At 49.3% G+C, this 18,816-nt stretch overlaps 1 protein-coding gene across 2 annotated transcripts in view; it reads left to right on the top strand.

Moving 5' to 3' along the window:
• The window catches only part of KBTBD12 (kelch repeat and BTB domain containing 12), a 50,393-nt gene that overhangs the window by 4,890 nt on the left and 26,687 nt on the right, over nucleotides 1–18,816 (top strand). For both annotated transcript variants that reach the window (XM_079122114.1, XM_079122115.1), the window contains exons 2-4: nucleotides 6,021–7,204; nucleotides 9,789–10,059; nucleotides 12,942–13,092. In XM_079122114.1, coding sequence (XP_078978240.1) covers nucleotides 6,135–7,204; nucleotides 9,789–10,059; nucleotides 12,942–13,092 — 1,492 coding nt within the window. In that variant the 5' untranslated portion in view covers nucleotides 6,021–6,134. The remainder of the gene's footprint in view (nucleotides 1–6,020; nucleotides 7,205–9,788; nucleotides 10,060–12,941; nucleotides 13,093–18,816) is intronic.

Genomic DNA, 18,816 nt, shown 5'->3' with positions numbered 1-18,816 from the left:
GTGGTGTCCCCTCTTTGAGTTCCTTCTGAAGACAACCACTCTCCTGAATTTGGTGTTTATAATTACCTTCATCGAGCCAAGCGCAGTGGCACACGCCTGTAGTCCCAGGAGATCAGGAGGCTGAGGCAGGAGGATCGCAAGTTGGAGGCCAGCCTCCGCCACTTAGCACGGCCATAAGCAACTCAGTGAGGGACCCTGTCTCTAAATAAAATATAAACAGGGCTGGGGATGTGGCTCAGTGGGTAAGCACCCCTGGGTTCAATCCCTGGTACCACACAGGAGGTGGGGGGAATAATAATCACCCTTCATCGACATTCCACTATAGCTGTATGAATTCTTAAAGAATATACATATATAACTTTTGACTTTTAATTTTGATATAATTCAAACTTACAGAAAAGTTTTAAGAATAATACAAAAAAGCTCCTGCATACCCTTTACCAGATTCGCCAATGGATTATCATTTGTCAAAATTTACCATGAGACTATGTCATAGTTTTGCTCTTCTCAGATTTGTTAATGGACACAAAATGTCTTCTGCGGTCTTCGACACACTTCGTGTTTATGAGATCCATCCGTGTTGATACAGGTTGATCAAGTCCATTTTTTTCTGTTGTGCAGTATTCTTTTGATGGATGTACTGTGTCTATTCTGTTAATGGGTATTTAGGTTATTCCAACATTTTTGCAACTTCAGACAATGCTGCTATGAATTTAAACTAGTTTATCTTCAGCAAAACATGGAGAATTTTCATTGAAAAGAGGGCTTGGCCATGTGTCAACCATTGTTCAGAGAAAGGAGCCACTGTAAAGATAATGTAAAGACGATAAAATCAAATCCGATAAAAAGCAAAACATTTGTGGTTTAAGGAAATTGACATTTGTACCCCACATTAAAATTTACAGCGGTCCCTTTCTCAGAACGAAATATAATGGACATGGGTATAACTGCATTTTGGATTTGCAAAGTAATCACGCTTTATTCTGTGATTTATATTTATCTTTGCTACTCGTTTTTCTCCATTATTATGGGTACTATTATTGTGAATGCACCAGCTCGGTCTTGTATAAATTGGAACAGAGAATAACTTCCCATTGATACCACTGAGAACATTTATACAATTTTGTTTTGCTGATAAAGGAGAATGCACTGTCTGCTCTCATTATGAGAAAAAGTCGCTGTCAGCTCTCCATTTGTGAGAGCCATTCGTATATGTACCCAAATATTTTTGTTCCTGGGAAAGTGTTTGTACAGGTATATCCAGCATCACTCACCGAATAAATTTCACCAAGCAAATTACACATTGTACATGCATATCCGTATTTAGTGCTCCAAACGATTCTTGTATAATCCTCAAAAGACATCCCAGGTGAGAAAACTAGAAGAAACATCATGCTATTACTGGCGTGAGCAAGGACTCAAACCCAGACCTCAGCAGCCTCAGCCAAAGTCTGTGTTCCTGACCTTTAAGCCACACTGTGCTACATCATTATAATGGACAGGAATGTCCCTTTTTTGGATGCTTGGATGCCAAGACTAATCTAACTACCCCATTGTACATATGAAGGAAAAAGGTTTAGGAAGGTTAAAAAAATTTTTTTTTTAAATTACAGCAAATAAGCAACTAATTTGGAATTCAAACCTAGGACTTTTTCATTTCAAAGTCTTCATCTGCCATGCCAATATTTTCCATGTACATATGTATACACACATATAAAACCATGCTGAGATGTCTTTGAAGTCTTAATGGTATTTGATTTAACTTCCCAGACATTTCTCAGGATTTCTATCCATAAATTCATTAAATCTATAAATCTATAGCAATTAGAGTAGTTTTCAGGAGTCGTATAAAAGGCAGTCGGGCCAGGTGTGGTGGTGCACACCTATAATCCCAGCGGCTCTGGAGGCTGAGGCAGGAGGATCGCAAGTTGAAGGCCAGCCTCAGCCACTTAGCAAGGCCCTGAGCAACTCGGCGAGACCCTGTCTCTAAATAAAATATAAAAAGGGCTGGGGAGGTGGGTCAGGGTTTAAGCACCCCTGGGTTCAATCCCTGTTTTTTAAAAAAGGAGGGGGGGGGGCAGATAAGGATACTTAATAAATAGATGCCCGTTTTCAAAGTCCTTCATAGAAATTTCTTTGCAGAGTGTCTGAAACACTTATTTCGGCTTTGTTATTGCCATCAGAGCCAGTACTTGAAACAAATATGCTACATCCAAGTGCGGTATTTCTTCAAGAAAACTGATTTATATGTGGGAATCTGGGGACAACCAGATGATCTTTTTCAAACATCACCACCTCCTCTTAAAACTCTTCAGCTGGATTTAAGAGGAGAAATGGAGATTAGTCACCCAGACAGGACAGTGGCTTACTCACCATCGAGAGAATGGATTTATTTATAAAATTCGAGCAGGAGTCCGCAGCCTGGCCCTGGGCTCTGTGTAGCCCATGGGCTTAAAAAAAAAAAAAAAAAAAAAAAGTCCTAATTATAAGTGACTTTTAAAAGTCAAAAGAGTAATACTCCTTGACACGTGAAAATATAACCTGAAGACGTATGAATTTCAGGTTTGGTTTTTTTAGAATTTTTTTTTACTTGTAGATGAACACAGCACTTTTATTATTATTTTTTTTATTTTTTCCGTAGTGCTGAGGCTGGAACCCAGGCCCTTACACGTGCGAGGCAAGCGCCCCACCACTGAGCTCAAGCCCCGGAATTCGGGTTTCGATACCCTCAAAACATCTGATTGGAGCACAGCCAACTCCCTTCATTTACACTCTGTCTCTGGCTGTCGCGTGCTATTAAATCTAAGTGAGATAGCGGTGACGGAGAGCATATGGCCAGCAGAGACAGACATATTTACTGTCTGGCCCCCGTTTCCCGACCTCTGCACTAGAGGAAGCAGGAAGGTGTACAGATGAAATCGGGTCCAAGTGCTGTAGCCTTTTCCCAAGGAAAAGCGCACCAGAAGAGTGACTTCAGTGACCCTTGCTTTTTATCACGAAGAAACAAAGATAAGAGGTTTCTGTGGTTCTTTGGATTGACGGCATCATAGAAAATTTACGACACAGCAGTGATAGTGTGTGTGATTACAATCCCCTTAGGCGACCTGTCCTCAATATTTCTGCATATACCACTTATACCAGTAAGGACTCTTTTTGGGGGGAGGCATAACGGGGATTGAACTCAGGCCGGCAACCCCTGAGCCACCTCCCCAGCCCTTTTTGTATTTTATTTAGTGACAGGGTCTCGCTGAGTCGCTCAGGGCCTCGCTAAGTGGCTGAGGCTGGCCTCCAACTTGAGATCCTCCTGCCTCAGCCTCCCAAGCCACCGAGATTACAGGTGTGTGCCACCAGGCCCTGCTAGTAAGGACTCTAGATTACAAATAACAGCAATCCCAGTTCAAACCAGCTTAAACTGCCTCTCCAAACTGAAAATAGAGCTTCTATTTGCAAATAGAGTCTCTGTCGCTCCACAGGCTTTGCTTCCTTCCCTGCGTTTGCTTTGCTAGCTTACCGGGACATGGCTGCAGCAGTGCCTGACCTCCCAGCTGTACAACAGGGACACCCCCAATCATCGAACCAGAGGCCCGAGCTTCCCCCTCACAAGGCCATTCTCCGGTATCACAGCAGAGGCAGCAGGCACTGTAGTGAGGGGCATGGGATTGAGACCTATCACAGCGCCCCAACAGTTGGAAAGCAGGTTAGGTACTGAGGAAAACCCAGCATTGCCCCCTCTAAATGTGTTTGTAAAATATGACCTGTAGCCAGGCGTGGTGGCACACACCTGTCATCCCAGGGGCTCAGGAGGCTGAGGCAGGAGGATCACAAGGTGGAGGCCAGCCTCAGGTACTTATCAAGGCCCTAAGCAACTCGGCGAGACCCTGTCTCTAAATAAAATAGAAAAAGGGCTAAGGATGTGGCTTAGGGGTGAAGCACCCCTGGGTTACATCCCTGGTACCAAACAAAACATCGGAAGGTAGGCGACTGGGGTCTGATGAACACATTTCGTGCTCGTGCTATTGAAGTGGTCACCTCTCCTTTCTGAAATCCCAGGACTGACTTCTCCCATCCCACACAGATTCCTGCTGCTGGCAGCTGTTATAGCCACCTTACAGAACCAGAAAAGGGGACTGGGACCGGAGATTCCTCCTGGACCCTGTGACATCCCTAACGCTGGGACTGTCCTTTAAGCAGCTCATGAACTTCCTGGCAGCCTCCCCTGCCACTGTCCCAGGGAAGGTAACGAGGACCCCACCGATTCAGAGAGACTTTTAATTAGACTGGCACTTTTTAGTGTGAGAGGGGCTTGGGTTGACCACCGTGAAACAGCAGAGAAGAGCGGGGCATGGAGGGAAGGTGGAGGATCGGAGCGCTGCTCTCTGCCGGCTCTGGATCGAGGCGTTGCGGGTGGAAGTTTCAAACAGCACGAATTTGCAGATCAGCAGACGTTCGCTCGAGCTCTCCATATTGCCCACTGTGTGGAATTATCTATCCCAGATCAAAGTTGGAGCAGATTTTACTGGACGTCGTCTTTTCCCCCATGCCCTGCCTCCAGGGTGCATCCCTCGGCCCTGGCCAGGATCTCCTGGGTCCGCCGTTTTCCTACGGGTGCGTCTTTGCAGGGAGTGCCTGCAGGTCAGCTGGAGTTGGTAGCCAAAGATGGAACTGCAAGTTGGTTCCTTATATCACCTCTCTCCTCATTCCTATGGAGGGGGGAGAAGTTCTAGTTCCAGAAAAATCTCCAGTGCCAAAGAGGAAAATAATGTGGTAGCAGCAGTTAATAACTTGCTATTCACACATTGAAGATATTTTCAGATACAAAAGTAGTTCTCTTCAACTACTCCGTTTGGAATGGGTATTTATTTACAAATACTTGTTAGCACGAATGCCGCATATTTCAACTATAGAAAACCTTTTATGCGTATATTTTTTTCTCTCGTGATGCTGGGGATTGAACCCAGGGCCTTGGGCTTTCAAGGCAAGCATTCTACCAAGCGAGCTATATCCCCAGCCCTAGAAATCTTTCTAGATAATATCTTTTTAATTTGTTCTTTTTAGATATACAGGACAGAGAATGATTTTTTGGTTTTGTTTTGTTTTTTGGTACCAGGGATTGAACTGAGGGGTGCTTAACCACTGAGGCTGGCCTCCAACTTGTGATCCTCCTGCCTCAGCCTCCTGTGTCACTGGAATTAAGGCATGCACTACCCCGCCCAGCCAGTAGAGTGTAATTTAACATATTATACATACATGGAGCATAACTTATTCTAATTCGGATCCCATTCTTGTGGTTGGACATGATGTGGAATCTCCCTGATCCAGTGTTCCTATATGGACACAGGAAAGTTCTGTCCCCTTCCTTCCATCATCTTTCCCATTTCCATCCCCCACCCTTCCTCTCGCTCCCTTGTCTAATCCAAAGAACTTCCATTCCCTACCCCTTTTATTGTTGGGAGAAATCCTAAGTCTTGGCTAGCAGCTGTGAATGTCTCAAGTGTGTAAAGAAAACCTTCACACACTCACGCCCGTCAGAAATACCTACAGAGAGGCACATTCCGTTCTGGTCACTTGGGAAAGTAAACAACGGTCCCCAAATTTACCTAGTGTTACCAAGAGAACCCGTATAGGGGCCTGGTGGTCTGATCCCCCGTGGCGCATTGTGATTGGGTTAAAAGTCTATAAAATGTATGGTTTCTCCTGCAATAAACGAGTTTGCAGGTTGCTCGCCACAAGCCTGCTTTTACCCAACTCCCGGGGTCTGGATTATGACTCCATCAGCTCTTACCCGCGCCTGAGCTAACTTGGCACCCTACACTTTATTGTGAGTCAGCATCCACGTATCAAAGAGTACATTTGTCTTTTGGTGTTTGGGGATTGGCTTATTTCACTTAGCGTGATATTCTCCAGCTCCATCCACTGATTGGCAAATGCCATCATCTCGATCTTTTTTATGACCGAGTAATATTCCTTTTCGACAACCATAGAGAACTTTTTATGACAACGTCTTCTTTTCTCGCCCTCAGGAGCGCCTCCTGGTGTAGCATCTCCGTTCCCATGTGAGTAATTGGAAATGCAAAATAGTCCCTCAAGCATCGAGCTAAACCCAAAGAAGACTCAGCAACGTTGGCGAGCGGGCCATGGAGTACAAGAGCGAGGGCAAAGAAAAGCACCAGCACAGCTTGAACTTACTGAACAAAATCCAGGACATGAAAGCAGCAGCAGAAATGATCGACGTGGTCCTCGTAGCGGAGGCTGAGAAGTTCCCCTGCCACCGACTGGTCCTGGCCGCCTTCAGTCCGTACTTCAAGGCCATGTTCACCTGCGGGCTGGCCGAGTGCTCGCAGCGGGAAGTGGTCCTCCACGACATCTCGGCAGAAAGCGTGTCAGTGATCCTGACCTACATGTACCACGCGGCGCTGGAGCTGAGCACGGCCAACGTGCAAACGGTGGCCATGGCCGCCTACTTCATGCAGATGGACGACGTCTTCGGCGTGTGTCAGAGGTACATGATGGGCCACATGGACGCCTCCAACTGCCTGGGCATCTACCACTTCGCCAAGCAGATCGGAGCGGAAGACCTCTGCGAGCAGTCCAGGCGGTACCTGTACCGGCACTTCGCCGAGGTGAGCTTGCACGAGGAGGTTCTGGACCTGGAAGCGCACCAGTTCCTGACGCTCATTCAGTCGGACGACCTGAACGTGTCCCGGGAGGAGAGCATCCTGGACCTGGTCCTGAGGTGGGTCAACCGGGACCGCTCAGCGCGCTCCGAGCACCTGGCCCAGCTGCTGGGGCAAGTCCGCCTGGAACTGATCAGTCCTGCCTTTCTGAGACAGGCCCTCAAAAGGAACACCATGCTTCTGTGCGACGCGGGGTGCATCGACCTCATCCAGAACGCGTTCAAGGCCATCAAGACACCCCAGCAGCCCTCTCCCAATCTCCGCTACGGCATGGCGGTCACCAACCTTCTGCTCTGCATCGGCAACAATCCCTCCGGAATCCGATCAAGACACAGGAACTACGGGGATGCCAGCTTCTGCTACGACCCCGTGGCTCGGAAGACCTATTTCATCTCGTCTCCCAAATACGGGGAGGGTCTGGGAACCGTGTGCACGGGTGTCGTCACGGAAAATAACACGGTGATCGTGGCCGGAGAAGCCACTGCCTCCAGGCTGTCTAGGCAAAAGAACAAGAATGTTGAAATCTATAGGTTCGTATCTAGCAACACGGTGTCGTTATTCTGCTTTAAGCTTAGCAAGAGTAGCAGGAAGTACTGCAGAGGGTGGTCACATCTTAAGTCACCTGTAGCCTGTCGAGTGACCCTGTAAGTCTCCCGTAAAGAATAGTATGCAGGGCCATGGTGGCATGCGCCTGTCATCCCAGCAGCTTAGGAGGCTGTGGCAGGAGGATCGCAAGTTGGAGGCCAGCCTCAGCCACTTAGTCAGGTCCTAAGCAACTCAGTGAGACCCTGTCTCTAAATAAAATATAAAAAGGGCTGGGGAGGTGGCTCAGTGGTCGAGTGTCCCTGAGTTCAATCCCAGTTACCTCCGCTGCCCAAAAGAGAATAGTATGCAGAACATAGTTCTGTGTATACATAAGTGTAAATGTAGCACATGTATAACATTCGTAAGTCACCCACATCTTAGATCTATTTTCTCTTGCTTTCATTGTGAAAAACAATTGAATTTGCATAAGTCAAATGTATTTACATTATGATTCCATTGTATTTTTCACTGAGCTTTCCTTATTTATTCATATGGTAGATTATATTTTTGTAGACTGATAGAATTTTAAACAATAAGAAAAATTTAAGCAGACTCCTGTGACCTCTTTTTTTTTTTTTAAATAATTCAGAGTAGTAAGTAATATTTTTTCTTAACCTGAAAGTTTTCACTCTGTGTCCTCAATTTCTGGATCTTTCCTAAATCTCTAATACTGACAAAAGCCTGTGGCATTAAGAATGCTTTGAGCTGAGCACGGTGGCACTCACCTGCCATCCCAGCAGCTTGGGAGGCTGAGGCAGGAGGATCAGGAGTTCAAAGCCAGCCTCAGCAAAGCGAGGCCCTGTCTCTAAATAAAATACAAAATAGGGCTGGGGAGGTGGCTCAGTGGTTAAGCACCCCTGGGTTCAATCTCTGGTACAAAAAAAAGCTTCGATCCTAGAATTATACTTAGAGGAAAAAGAGTGATGCTAAGAAGCACCGAATCATCTGGGGCTTGTTCCTGAGAACGTGCATGCTCGTTCATTATTTAAATGACCAGGTAGTCAGCGAATATTTAGTGCACGAATCAAACGTGGCGAATTTAGGGGCCGCGCTGGGGCTCGGTGGTAAAGTGCGTGCCTCGCACGTGGGAGGCCCTGGGTTCCACCCTCAGCGCCACATAGACATGAATAAGTAAAATAAATAAAAGATCCATTGACAAGTACAAAAAAAAAAAGGTTCTCGCTGGGAAACAGAAGAGCCAGCGTAGAACAGCTCAGAAAAACTGCTCATGTGAGTCGCTGTCCAGCGTTCTCGGTACAAAACGCCCATGTTACGCTTCTGTTTCTTCTTGTTTCAAAATGGAACACTGTTTTTTTGTTTGTTTCTGTGATTTCCTGGGAGGTGGGGTGTGTTTTAATTCTGGGGATACTTTCTAGGTTTTCTCAGACATTTAACTTTTTTTCTTTCTTGGTGGTGCTGGGGACTCGAACCCCAGGCCTTGCTCATGGCAGGCAAGCACGCCACCACATCAGCTCTATCCTCAGCCGCTCACGTATTTTCTTCCACGGTTCCCCTGGAGTGCACTTGTCATCCGCAGACCATGGGGAAAAGCAGACTTAGCTTTCTCATGGAAAACACAAAGGATCGCCACGAACTCACATCCTCAGTTCCTCAGTGACCACCCCCCACCTTACGGGCTGGCTGGACTCTAGAAGGAATTGAGAATCCCTGTCTCCGGAAACTCTTAGATGGACCAACTATTCGTGGAAGAAATTACCATATCTAGTGGACTAAAATAGATGTCAAACGCCCAGCACAAATCTGCAGATGAGTTCTTCTGCAGTACTTTTGACCCAATTTTACGACTGTTAGAAGTACAGTCCTTGAAATTCTATGTAACTTGTATCAAACACAGCCTGTTAGAAATCTTGAGTTGAGATATTCTCGGATTGTCTGCCCTAAAACCATGATCTTTTTAATGTAACGTTTTTTTATTTTTTGGCATTAGGGATTGAACTCAGAGGGGCTTAATCACTGAGCCACATCTCCAGCTCTTGTTTATTTTTTATTTAGAGACAGGGTCTCGCTGAGTTGCTGAGGGCCTCACTAAGTTTCTGAGGCTGGCCTCCACCTTGTAATCCTCCTGCCTCAGCCTCCCATACCTCTGGGATTACAGTTGTGCACCACCACACCCAGCTTATGTAATATGAAAATGCTATTACTTGTTACAGAATAAGGCGAATTTGTACTTTTTGTTTCTTCTTACTTACCTTTTTAAAAAAATTTTTGTAGTTGAAGATGGACACAATACCTTTAATTTTATTTCTTTCTTTTTATGTGGTGCTGTGGATGAGCCTCCCACATGCTAGGCAAGTGCTTTACCATGAGCTACAACCCCAGCACTCTTTTTAGTTATTCTTTTATGGTAAAATCATAAATGAATTTGCCCAAAGATTTCCCTATTCTTGGCTTGCTTTCCTGTAAGTGGCAATGCGAAGTCTACTCCCGAATCATCTATCCTCTTCCTCCGTCTCCTGGGGCACGCTTTCAAGTGAGCGCTGATCCCTGGCTCTCTCTCTTACTTCCCAGGTACCACCAAACAGGAAACCAGTTTTGGGAAAAGTTATGCACAACTGAATTCCGGGAGCTGTACGCTCTGGGCAGCGTCCACAACGACCTCTATGTTGTCGGAGGACAAATGAAAATCAAGAACCAGTACCTCATCACCAACTGTGTGGACAGGTACTCTGTGGAGCAGGACAGCTGGAAGAGGGTGGCTCCCCTCCCGCTGCAGCTGGCCTGTCACGCCGTCGTGACCCTGAACGATCAGCTCTACGTGATCGGAGGCTGGACCCCTCAGGTGGGGAGACTTCTTTGTTTTGTTTTGTTTCGTTTGTTTATTTTTTATTTATTTATTATTTTTCAGTCAGTCATTTCAGTCAGTCAGTCAGTCAGTCATTCCGTCCATCAGTCATTCCGTCATTCATTCATTTCAGTCATCCATTCAGTCAGACATTTCAGTCAATCATTTCAGTCAGTCATTCAGTCATTCAGTCATTCAGTCATTCACTCAGTCATTCAGTCAGTCAGTCATCAGTGCTGCGGACTGAACCCAGGGCCTTGTGCTTGCAAGGCAAGCACTCTACCAACTGAGCTAGATCCCCAGCCCTCATTCATTTATTTTATGTGTCCTCCTTAGCTCTCCATGACAGCAGGGTGCACTCTGACCTGTCACACATGGAGTGTGACTCCCCATCCTTGTGGTGGGACATGATGTGGAATTTCCCTGGTCGTGTGTTCACATGTGAACAGGAAAGTTCCGTAAGAAATTTCCTGTGATTGGCATGGCTGCCCTGAGCCTAGCTCCGTTGAAAAATACTGTAGTCATTGGGTACGAAAAAGGTAGCACTTACATTTTGATAAAATGCAGTGGTGCAGACGTGTCATCCCAGCGGCTTGGGAGGCTGAGGCAGGAGGATCACAAGTTGGAGGCCAGCCTCAGCAACTAGCGAGGCCCTACGCAACTCAGTGAGACCCTGTCTCTAAATAAAATATAAAAAGGGCTGGGGATGTGGGTCAGAGGTTAAGGGCCTCTGGGTTCAATCCCCAGTCCCCACCCCCAAAATGCTTTCTACGTCACAAAATACACATTAAGGTTTTGAGGTGTTAAAGCAATTTAGGACGATGGACTCTAGAGTGTGTTACTCACAGACATGACTGCGTTCGCCAGTCCTGCTGTGTTCTCACAATCTGGAGGGAGGATCCAAAGCTGAGGCAGAAAAGCTGGCTCCTCATCCAGTCCTGTCTGAATAATGGCCGTGTGACCTGGGGCTCGTCACTTGTGTAAAACTCCTACTCCAAGTGGAAGCCGGAAGACGGATTCTGTGATGCAGAGTCACTTCCAAGAAACTGTTGTGATGTAAACATTTTGTGTTTTTGCTGGGCGTCAGCAGATGGAGGAACCAGAGCACTGTGTATATTGAAGCCCAGCGAAGAGACGGCAAGCCAAGACTGAAAAGTCACTGGTGTGACCACAGCGGCCCTCTCGCTTCTTTCGAATGTCCTCCTGGGGCTTTGGCACTCACAGTGGTATCTTTCCAGCTGCCCTCTAACCTGGCCATTCAGTATGTTCTTTTGCAGGTAGGAGATAACCAGGGATTGAACTCAAGGGCCCTCGACCACTGAGCCACGTCCCCAGCCCTCTTTATATTTTATTTAGAGACAGGGTCTCACTTAGTTACTTAGGGCCTTGCTGTTGCTGAGGCTGGCCTCCACCTTGCGATCCTCCTGCCTCAGCCTCCTGAGCTGCTGGGATGACAGGTGTGCACCACCGCACCCAGCCTGGCCATTCAGTCTTTCTAATTAAAAAATCAGTCTTAGCTCATTGGCCATCACCACGATCTAACATAAATTTATTTCTGCCTGTATTATTTCTCATTTCTTCAGATTTGCATCACGATAAAACTTTTACATTTCATAAACTTGGATTTATTTATTTGTTTTGTGGTACTAGGAATTGAACCTAAGAAAGCTCTACCACTGAGCCACATCCCCAGCCCTTTTTATTTTTATTTAGATTCAGAGTCTCCCTGAGTTGCTTAGGGCCTCGCTGAGACGCTGAGGCTAGCCTCCAACTTTTGATCCTCCTGCCTCAGCCTCCCAAGCCACTGGGATTAAAGGCGTGCCCCACCGCAACCAGCTTGATTTTACCATTTGCTGTATATCAGACCTGTTTTAAAAACTTAAACTTTGCATTTAACACCGTTTTTATTTGTGTTCTGTAGATCAAGAAGTAGTTTAGGTCTCATTTCAGCTAGTAGCTGAAACTTAACAAGTTTTTTGCAGTTAAACTTTTTCAAAAACCAACCACTTACTGAGTTCATTTTGGATGAGTCAGCTCCAAAAACAACTGAAAAGCCCTTGCTTTTCTTTTACTAGAGATTAAATACTTAAATAAAAGGGAAATTAAAACAGTAAAGTATTTGTTAATTTATCGCCTCTGCACAGATAACATGCCAATATGTCTTTTGCTAATTTGAGTTGGCACCTGATTACAGCACATTCAGTTGCAAGATGACCTGGGGCTGGGCGTAGATGGTCATCATAACTTGCAGAATATTTAAAGTACTTACCTAAAGTTAATTGCATAAATCTGGCAATTTTTTGTCCTTGAACACCAGGATCCAAAAGAAGAAAACACTTATGAATCCTTAGCTTGAAGTCATAGAAAGTTCCAGAAACATCATACACAAAAAACATGATCTCACCTAAAGTTTATAAATAGAAGCCACTTTTACATAGGTATAGGCATAAAGATATTTAATTCGTACTGTCTCTGGTCATTAAAAATCAGCCTATAAGATGCGAATAATCCCTGTGAACCCACACATCTTGAATGTGGAATCCAGAGTAGTCGTGACAAGGTCGTAAACAGGGCGTAAGAACAATCACTGAAACACTAACATGGCTTTGCAGCTTTGTTCCATAACGCATCGCAAAATAAAGACAAGCGCCTCATGAATCGCGGAGACAGCTTCTGAGAACTACGGAAACCCGCAGGTCTAACAAAATCGCCTTCAGGTGCATTCAGGGACCTGGCTTCAGGTGCGAGGCTTTGCGGTCGCCGGCCTCCGGTCCGCCCCGCAGCCCCGCAGCCCCGCAGCCCCGGGGTGGCTGATTGACATGTGCGCGGACCCCACACCGACCGTGAGTGGCCTGATGTGGCCGTCGTGTCCCGTGCAGGTGGACCGTCCCGACGAGGAGCCCGACCGCTTGAGCAACGCGCTGCTGCAGTACGACCCCGGCCAGGACCGGTGGCGAGAGCGGGCGCCCATGCGCCACGCCAAGTACCGCTTCAGCGCGGCCGCGCTCCACGGCGAGATCTACGTCCTGGGTAAGAGCGCCGCTGCCCGCGGCCTGGCCTGCGCGCTTCGCTCCGCCGGGGGCTCGGTAAGGATGGAAGTGTGCGTGTGCGTGCGTGCGTGTGTGTGTGTGCGTGTGCGTGCGTGAGTGTGTGTGCGTGTGTGCGTGAGTGCGTGTGCGTGAGTGTGCGTGTGCGTGCGTGTGTGTGCGTGCGTGAGTGTGCGTGTGTGCGTGTGTGTGCGTGCGTGTGTGCGTGCATGAGTGCGTGTGCGTGTGTGCGTGCGTGTGCGTGTGTGTGCGTGCGTGAGTGTGCGTGTGTGCGTGCGTGAGTGTGTGTGCGTGCGTGAGTGTGTGCGCGCGTGCGTGTGTGTGCGTGTGCGTGCGTGAGTGTGTGTGCGTGTGTGCACGCGTGTGTGCGTGTGCGTGAGTGCGTGTGCGTGCGTGAGTGTGCGTGTGTGCGTGTGTGTGCGTGCGTGAGTGTGTGTGCGTGCGTGAGTGTGTGTGCGTGGTGCATGTGTGTGCGTGCGCGTGTGCGTGCGTGTGTGCGTGAGTGTGTGTGTGTGCATGTGCGTGAGTGCGTGTGTGCGTGCGTGCGCGCGTGTGTGCATGTGTGCGTGAGTGCGTGTGCGTGCGTGAGTGCGTGTGCGTGCGTGAGTGTGTGCGTGTGTGCGTGCGTGAGTGTGTGCGTGAGTGTGTGTGCGCGTGTGCGCGCGTGTGTGCGTGTGCGTGCGTGAGTGTGTGTGCGTGTGTGTGCGTGAGTGTGTGTGCGTGTGCGTGCGTGAGTGTGTGCGTGCGTGTGTGTGCGCGTGAGTGTGCGCGTGCGTGTGTGCGTGTGTGTGCGTGAGTGTGTTGCGTGTGTGTGTGCGTGCGTGTGCGTGTGTGTGCGCGCGTGTGCGTGTGTGTGCATGAGTGTGTGTGCGCGTGTGTGTGCGTGTGCGTGCGTGAGTGTGTGCGCGTGTGCGTGCGTGAGTGTGCGCGTGCGTGTGTGCGTGTGTGTGCGTGAGTGTGTGTGCGTGTGTGTGCGTGAGTGTGTTGCGTGTGTGTGTGTGCGTGCGTGTGCGTGTGTGTGCGCGCGTGTGCGTGTGTGTGCATGAGTGTGTGTGCGCGTGTGTGTGCGTGTGCGTGCGTGAGTGTGTGCGCGTGTGTGTGTGCGTGCGTGAGTGTGTGTGCGTGCGTGAGTGTGTGTGCGCGCGTGAGTGTGCGCGTGCGTGTGTGCGTGCGTGAGTGCGTGTGCGTGTGTGTGTGGTGCGTGCGTGCGCGTGTGCGTGAGTGTGCGCGCGTGTGTGCGCACATGCGTGCGTGTGCGTGCGTGGGTACAGCCCCGGCTTCGTTCCCGTCAAATAAGCCTGGGAGGCTGCGGACTCAGGAGAGCACGGCTCCTCGGTGGCGCTCGGGTGCAGGGGAACGCAAAGGCGGTACCCGGGCTCCACCAGCGAACGGGCTTTGAAACGGAAATAAGCCTGTGGCCACCGTCCCGCAAGGTAAGGCGGGTTTCTGCAACCAGCTGCCCTCGTCCCGTAGAGGAGGAAGCCGCCATGGGTCCCGTGCCTCAGATCAAGCCGGCCTTCTTCAGTTTGGCCTGATTCACCAGATTTCTATAGGGAGGTGTCTAGATAATTTCATCAGCCTCTCGCTGAGTTGCTGAGGCTGGCCTCAAAGTCGCGATCCTCCTGCCTCAGCCTCCCGAGTCGCTGGGAAGGCAGGGGCGCGCCGCCATGCCCGGCAGTTTTTCTTATCTCTGGAGTGCGTGAGGTCTCGTCAGCAGATCCTGACCCAGCAGGGAGCCATGGAGACTCGAGTTCCACAAAAGTGGGTAAACCCAGTTCCAGAACGTTCTCAGGACCCTTCTTCACTCCTTGTTTTTTTGGGGGGTATCTCTTTCCCGGGTTTAAGCCTTTCGCTCTGACGAGTGCCTTCCGTCGCCAACACCGTCCTCTACCACCTTCCCCGTGCCCGTGTGTGGGAAGACCCAGGTGAGGACAGCGGCTGGACCCGTCAGGTGGTGACCGCCCAGCTCTCTCTCCTCCCATCTGCAGTGAAGGGCACCTGGCAGAAGCCCGGGAAGGTGAAAGGCCACCAGAAACAAGGAGGAAAGACACGAAGGACGGGACGGGAGCAAAGCAAGCATTCGAGGGGACAGGACGTGCCTTTGGAGCCCGGGAGGTAGCGTCCCCTGGCCGCTGCAGCCACATACTCCAGCATTAACCGTCGTTTTCTTTAAGGACAAGGACGGGTGCAGTGTGGCTTGTGACACCTCGGTGACTCACCTGCAGTGAAGCTTCTCCTTCCTTGTTAGAACCAAACGCGCTGTCACAGGCCCAGAGGGGACAGTACCCCAGCCGTGACAGGGGCTGCTTCCCCAAGTATGTAACGGCTGGAGCGAGCCAAGGGCAGGGGAGAACAGGGGGGAGGACGGGTGTCAGCAGCCACCTGGAGGCGAGAATAAAGCTGGTACAAAGGCAGCAAGACAAGAGTGGGGAGATGAGCCCAGAGGGACGGAGAGTTGAGAACAGCAGTGCAGGAAAACTGGGAGCCAGGGGCCTGTGCACAAGGAATGAAGAAAATCAGCCCAGCATGGTGGCGTGGTGGCTCACGCCTGTGATCCCAGCGGTTCCAGAGGCTGAGGTAGGAGGATCATGAGTTGGAGGCCAGCCTCAGCCACTTAGTGAGATCCTGTCTCGAAAAATAAAAAGGGTTAAGCACGTAGCTCAGGGGTTAAGTGCCCCTGGTTCAGTCCTCAGCACCAAAATAAGAGTTAAATAATAACACTAAATAGTGAACTGTGAGGAAGCACACCGAAGATGGGCGGGTGCGGAGATGAACGACAGAGCAAAGGCAGGAAGAAACTGGAAGGGAGAGAGCAGGTAGGAAGGCTTTGCAGCGGCCTAGAAATCCAGCTGCTAGATAATCAGAACTGGTGCCACGTTCATAATCAGCCCCAGCAAGCGATGCCATCCTGTAAATCCAGCCACAGAGGCGATTCCCCCGCCTTCGCGACTTACCGCTCAGATACATTCACGAGCTTCAGAAGGAAGTTCGGTGTTCAGGCAGTCTTACGTCCGACGTAAATTTCTACTTATGTGTAGCTGGAATTGGGGCAGACACTCTAAGGAACCCTGAAACTCTCAGTTTGAATCAGTTCAAATGACTCTCAGAGCTACCTGACGCTCATTTGCAAATTCTCGGCAAAAGCGTCATCGACTTTTAGGGATCCGGATGGACCCCCCTGCATTTCAGGCCCTGCCAGTTAATACAACAGCAAGGCCTCTCCTTCGTCCCTACAACGGATTTAGTTCCTTACTCTCTCCTCGGGGGTCTAGAGGATGCACATGCGCGCACACACCAAAACACAAGCCACCTGCCACCGAAATCTTTACCAAGGAGCCAGTAGCCAGTATGGTAAAGTGAGGAAAGCAGGAACCTTGGAGCAGAGTAGATGCAGTTAAAGTCCTGGCTCTGCCGCCTACTACCTGCATCTCCTTGGTCTGACAGCTCTTTTCTTATTATTAGTAATGTTAAAATTGAAATGTTGCTGGGTGCGGTGGCACATGCCTGTCATCCCAGTGGCTTGGGAGGCTGAGGCAGGAGGATCACAAGGTGGAGGCCAGCCTCAGCCACTTAGTGAGGCTCTAAGCAACTCATTGAGACGCTGTCTCTAAATAAAATATAAAAAGGGCTGGGGATGTGGCTCAGGGGTTAAGCACCCCTGGGTTCTATTCCTGGTACCAAAAAAAAAAAAAAAAAATGGACCATCTGCCTTAGAGTTACCGAGGTGAATGATGTATGAAAAATCCCTGCGACCTAAATACTCAGACATCAGAACGGCTCTTCACGGAGCCTCTTGATGTTGTAGACACTTTGTTGAATTCTTTGCATAAACAGTTTCCTTTAATGGTCATAAAAATGGCCTGAGTATTAACTCTCCTCTGTGTGGCTGGGTAGATATCCAGGCCGAGCCTCCATCTGAAAATATCTAAAAATGTTCCATAAAGCATTTTCTAAGCCTCTGAAATCTGTGCTGCCAGTGAGCACATCGCTGGCCAAGAGAAAAGCGAGAGCAGCAGACACCCAGCGACCAAGTGAAACCGCCACGTCCTCTCCCCCCAGAAGAGGACCTGGAAGGAGGCACATTTGTCAAGAACAACCATCTCAGATCTCCAGAAATCAGTCGCAGGCAATTGACGAATGGAGAACTTTATTCATTTAAAAAAAAAAAAATAATGAACCACTGTATACTGCAAGGGCACACTCCTGTGATCCCAGCGGGAGGCCGAGGCAGGAGGATCGCAGCCTCTAGAGTCCCACCCGAAAAAAAAAATGAAAATGCAGATGAAAAACACCGCTGACCTTGAAGCAAGGCATCAGGCAGCCTGTCACCTCCCTGCCTGGGCCTCCGTTCCCCTCTCCAGCCTCTTTGGCATGGCAGGTTCTCCAGAGTAGAGCTGCCGGTGAAAACCAGCCTCACCGTCCGAGGGGCCTGACCTGCTTGGTCGTGGCGGTGCGGGGGTGAGGGTCGAAAGCCCACCGCCCAGGGGCAAACGGAAATTAAAAACGACCAGGAAAAGCCATCGCTTCTAAAAGTATCACAGTAAAATACAGGGATCAGACTCTGAAATGAGCATCAGACACGCTGAGAAACTCATCCGCGGCCCGTGAGTGACGGGCCCACCCGAGAGGAAACCTGCAGGCGGGTCGTGGAGGAGGGCCCGGCGCCCGCAGCCTTGAGCCACCTGCCGCGCGCCGGTGGCCGAACCTGAACTCGGAATCCGCGTGGCACGCGCCGCGGGTCCGCAGGGACATGCGCCTGACGTCCCGGGAAGGACCCCAACTGCAGTGACCCGGGCACACAGATGCCGGAACTGGCCCCGTGGGAAATCCGATGGACGTCCCTCTGGTGCGTCCTCTGCGCGACCGTGTGCAGGGCAGGAAGGAAATTCGCCGGAGAACTGCAGGGAAAGCTTCTCGACGCAGAAAGCGACTGACAAGGAAGGACCATCCAGCGGCCGCTGCCCACCCGACGAGTCTAAAACCGCCCCAGCAGCCCTGTCTGCCCATCAGGAAGGCCCTCCAGCCCGGGAGTGCCCCCACGTACCTGTAAAAACCAAGCGCAGCTCACATCCTCTCGAGTTAGAGATCTTTATCCCAAACCTCAAAAAAAAAGATCCCCCACAAATAATTTTCCAAGGAAAGCAAACATCTCACAGATAAAGAAACAAGGCACCTTGAGCGAGAACCAGTGGAAGAGTGTCTAGTGGAAACAAGCAAAAAACAGGAGACATATACTGGAGCTGTCAGACAAGTAGAATAAAATAGCTGTTCTCTGTTTAAAGAAATAAATACCGTAGCACCATGAGGAAATAGAAAACCATACAGGATGATCAGGAGTATTTGGGATGCTGATCATCCCAAATGGGGCACACCTGTCATCCCAGCGGCTCGGGAGGCTGAGTCCTTTTGGACTGCCTTATTTCACTTAGCATGAGAGTCTCTGGCTCCATCTGTTTAACTGGCAGATGCCATCATTTCATCCTTCTTTATGGCTGAATAATATTCCACTGTCTATATATACCACATACCAGATCTTGTGGGGAAGCCTTTAATTCTTCCCCACTGATTACTATGTTAGCTGTGGGCTTTTAATAAATGGTCTTGCCAGGTGTGGTGGCACATGCCCATAATCCCAGTGGGTAGGGAGGTACAGGCAAAAGGATTGTGAGTTCAAAGCCAGCCTCAGCAACTCAGCAAGGCACTCAGC

This window comes from Sciurus vulgaris, assembly GCF_902686455.1.
Source record: "Sciurus vulgaris genome assembly, chromosome: 19".
Taxonomy (NCBI): Eukaryota; Metazoa; Chordata; class Mammalia; order Rodentia; family Sciuridae; genus Sciurus; species Sciurus vulgaris.
This window is presented reverse-complemented; position numbering and strand designations above follow the sequence as displayed.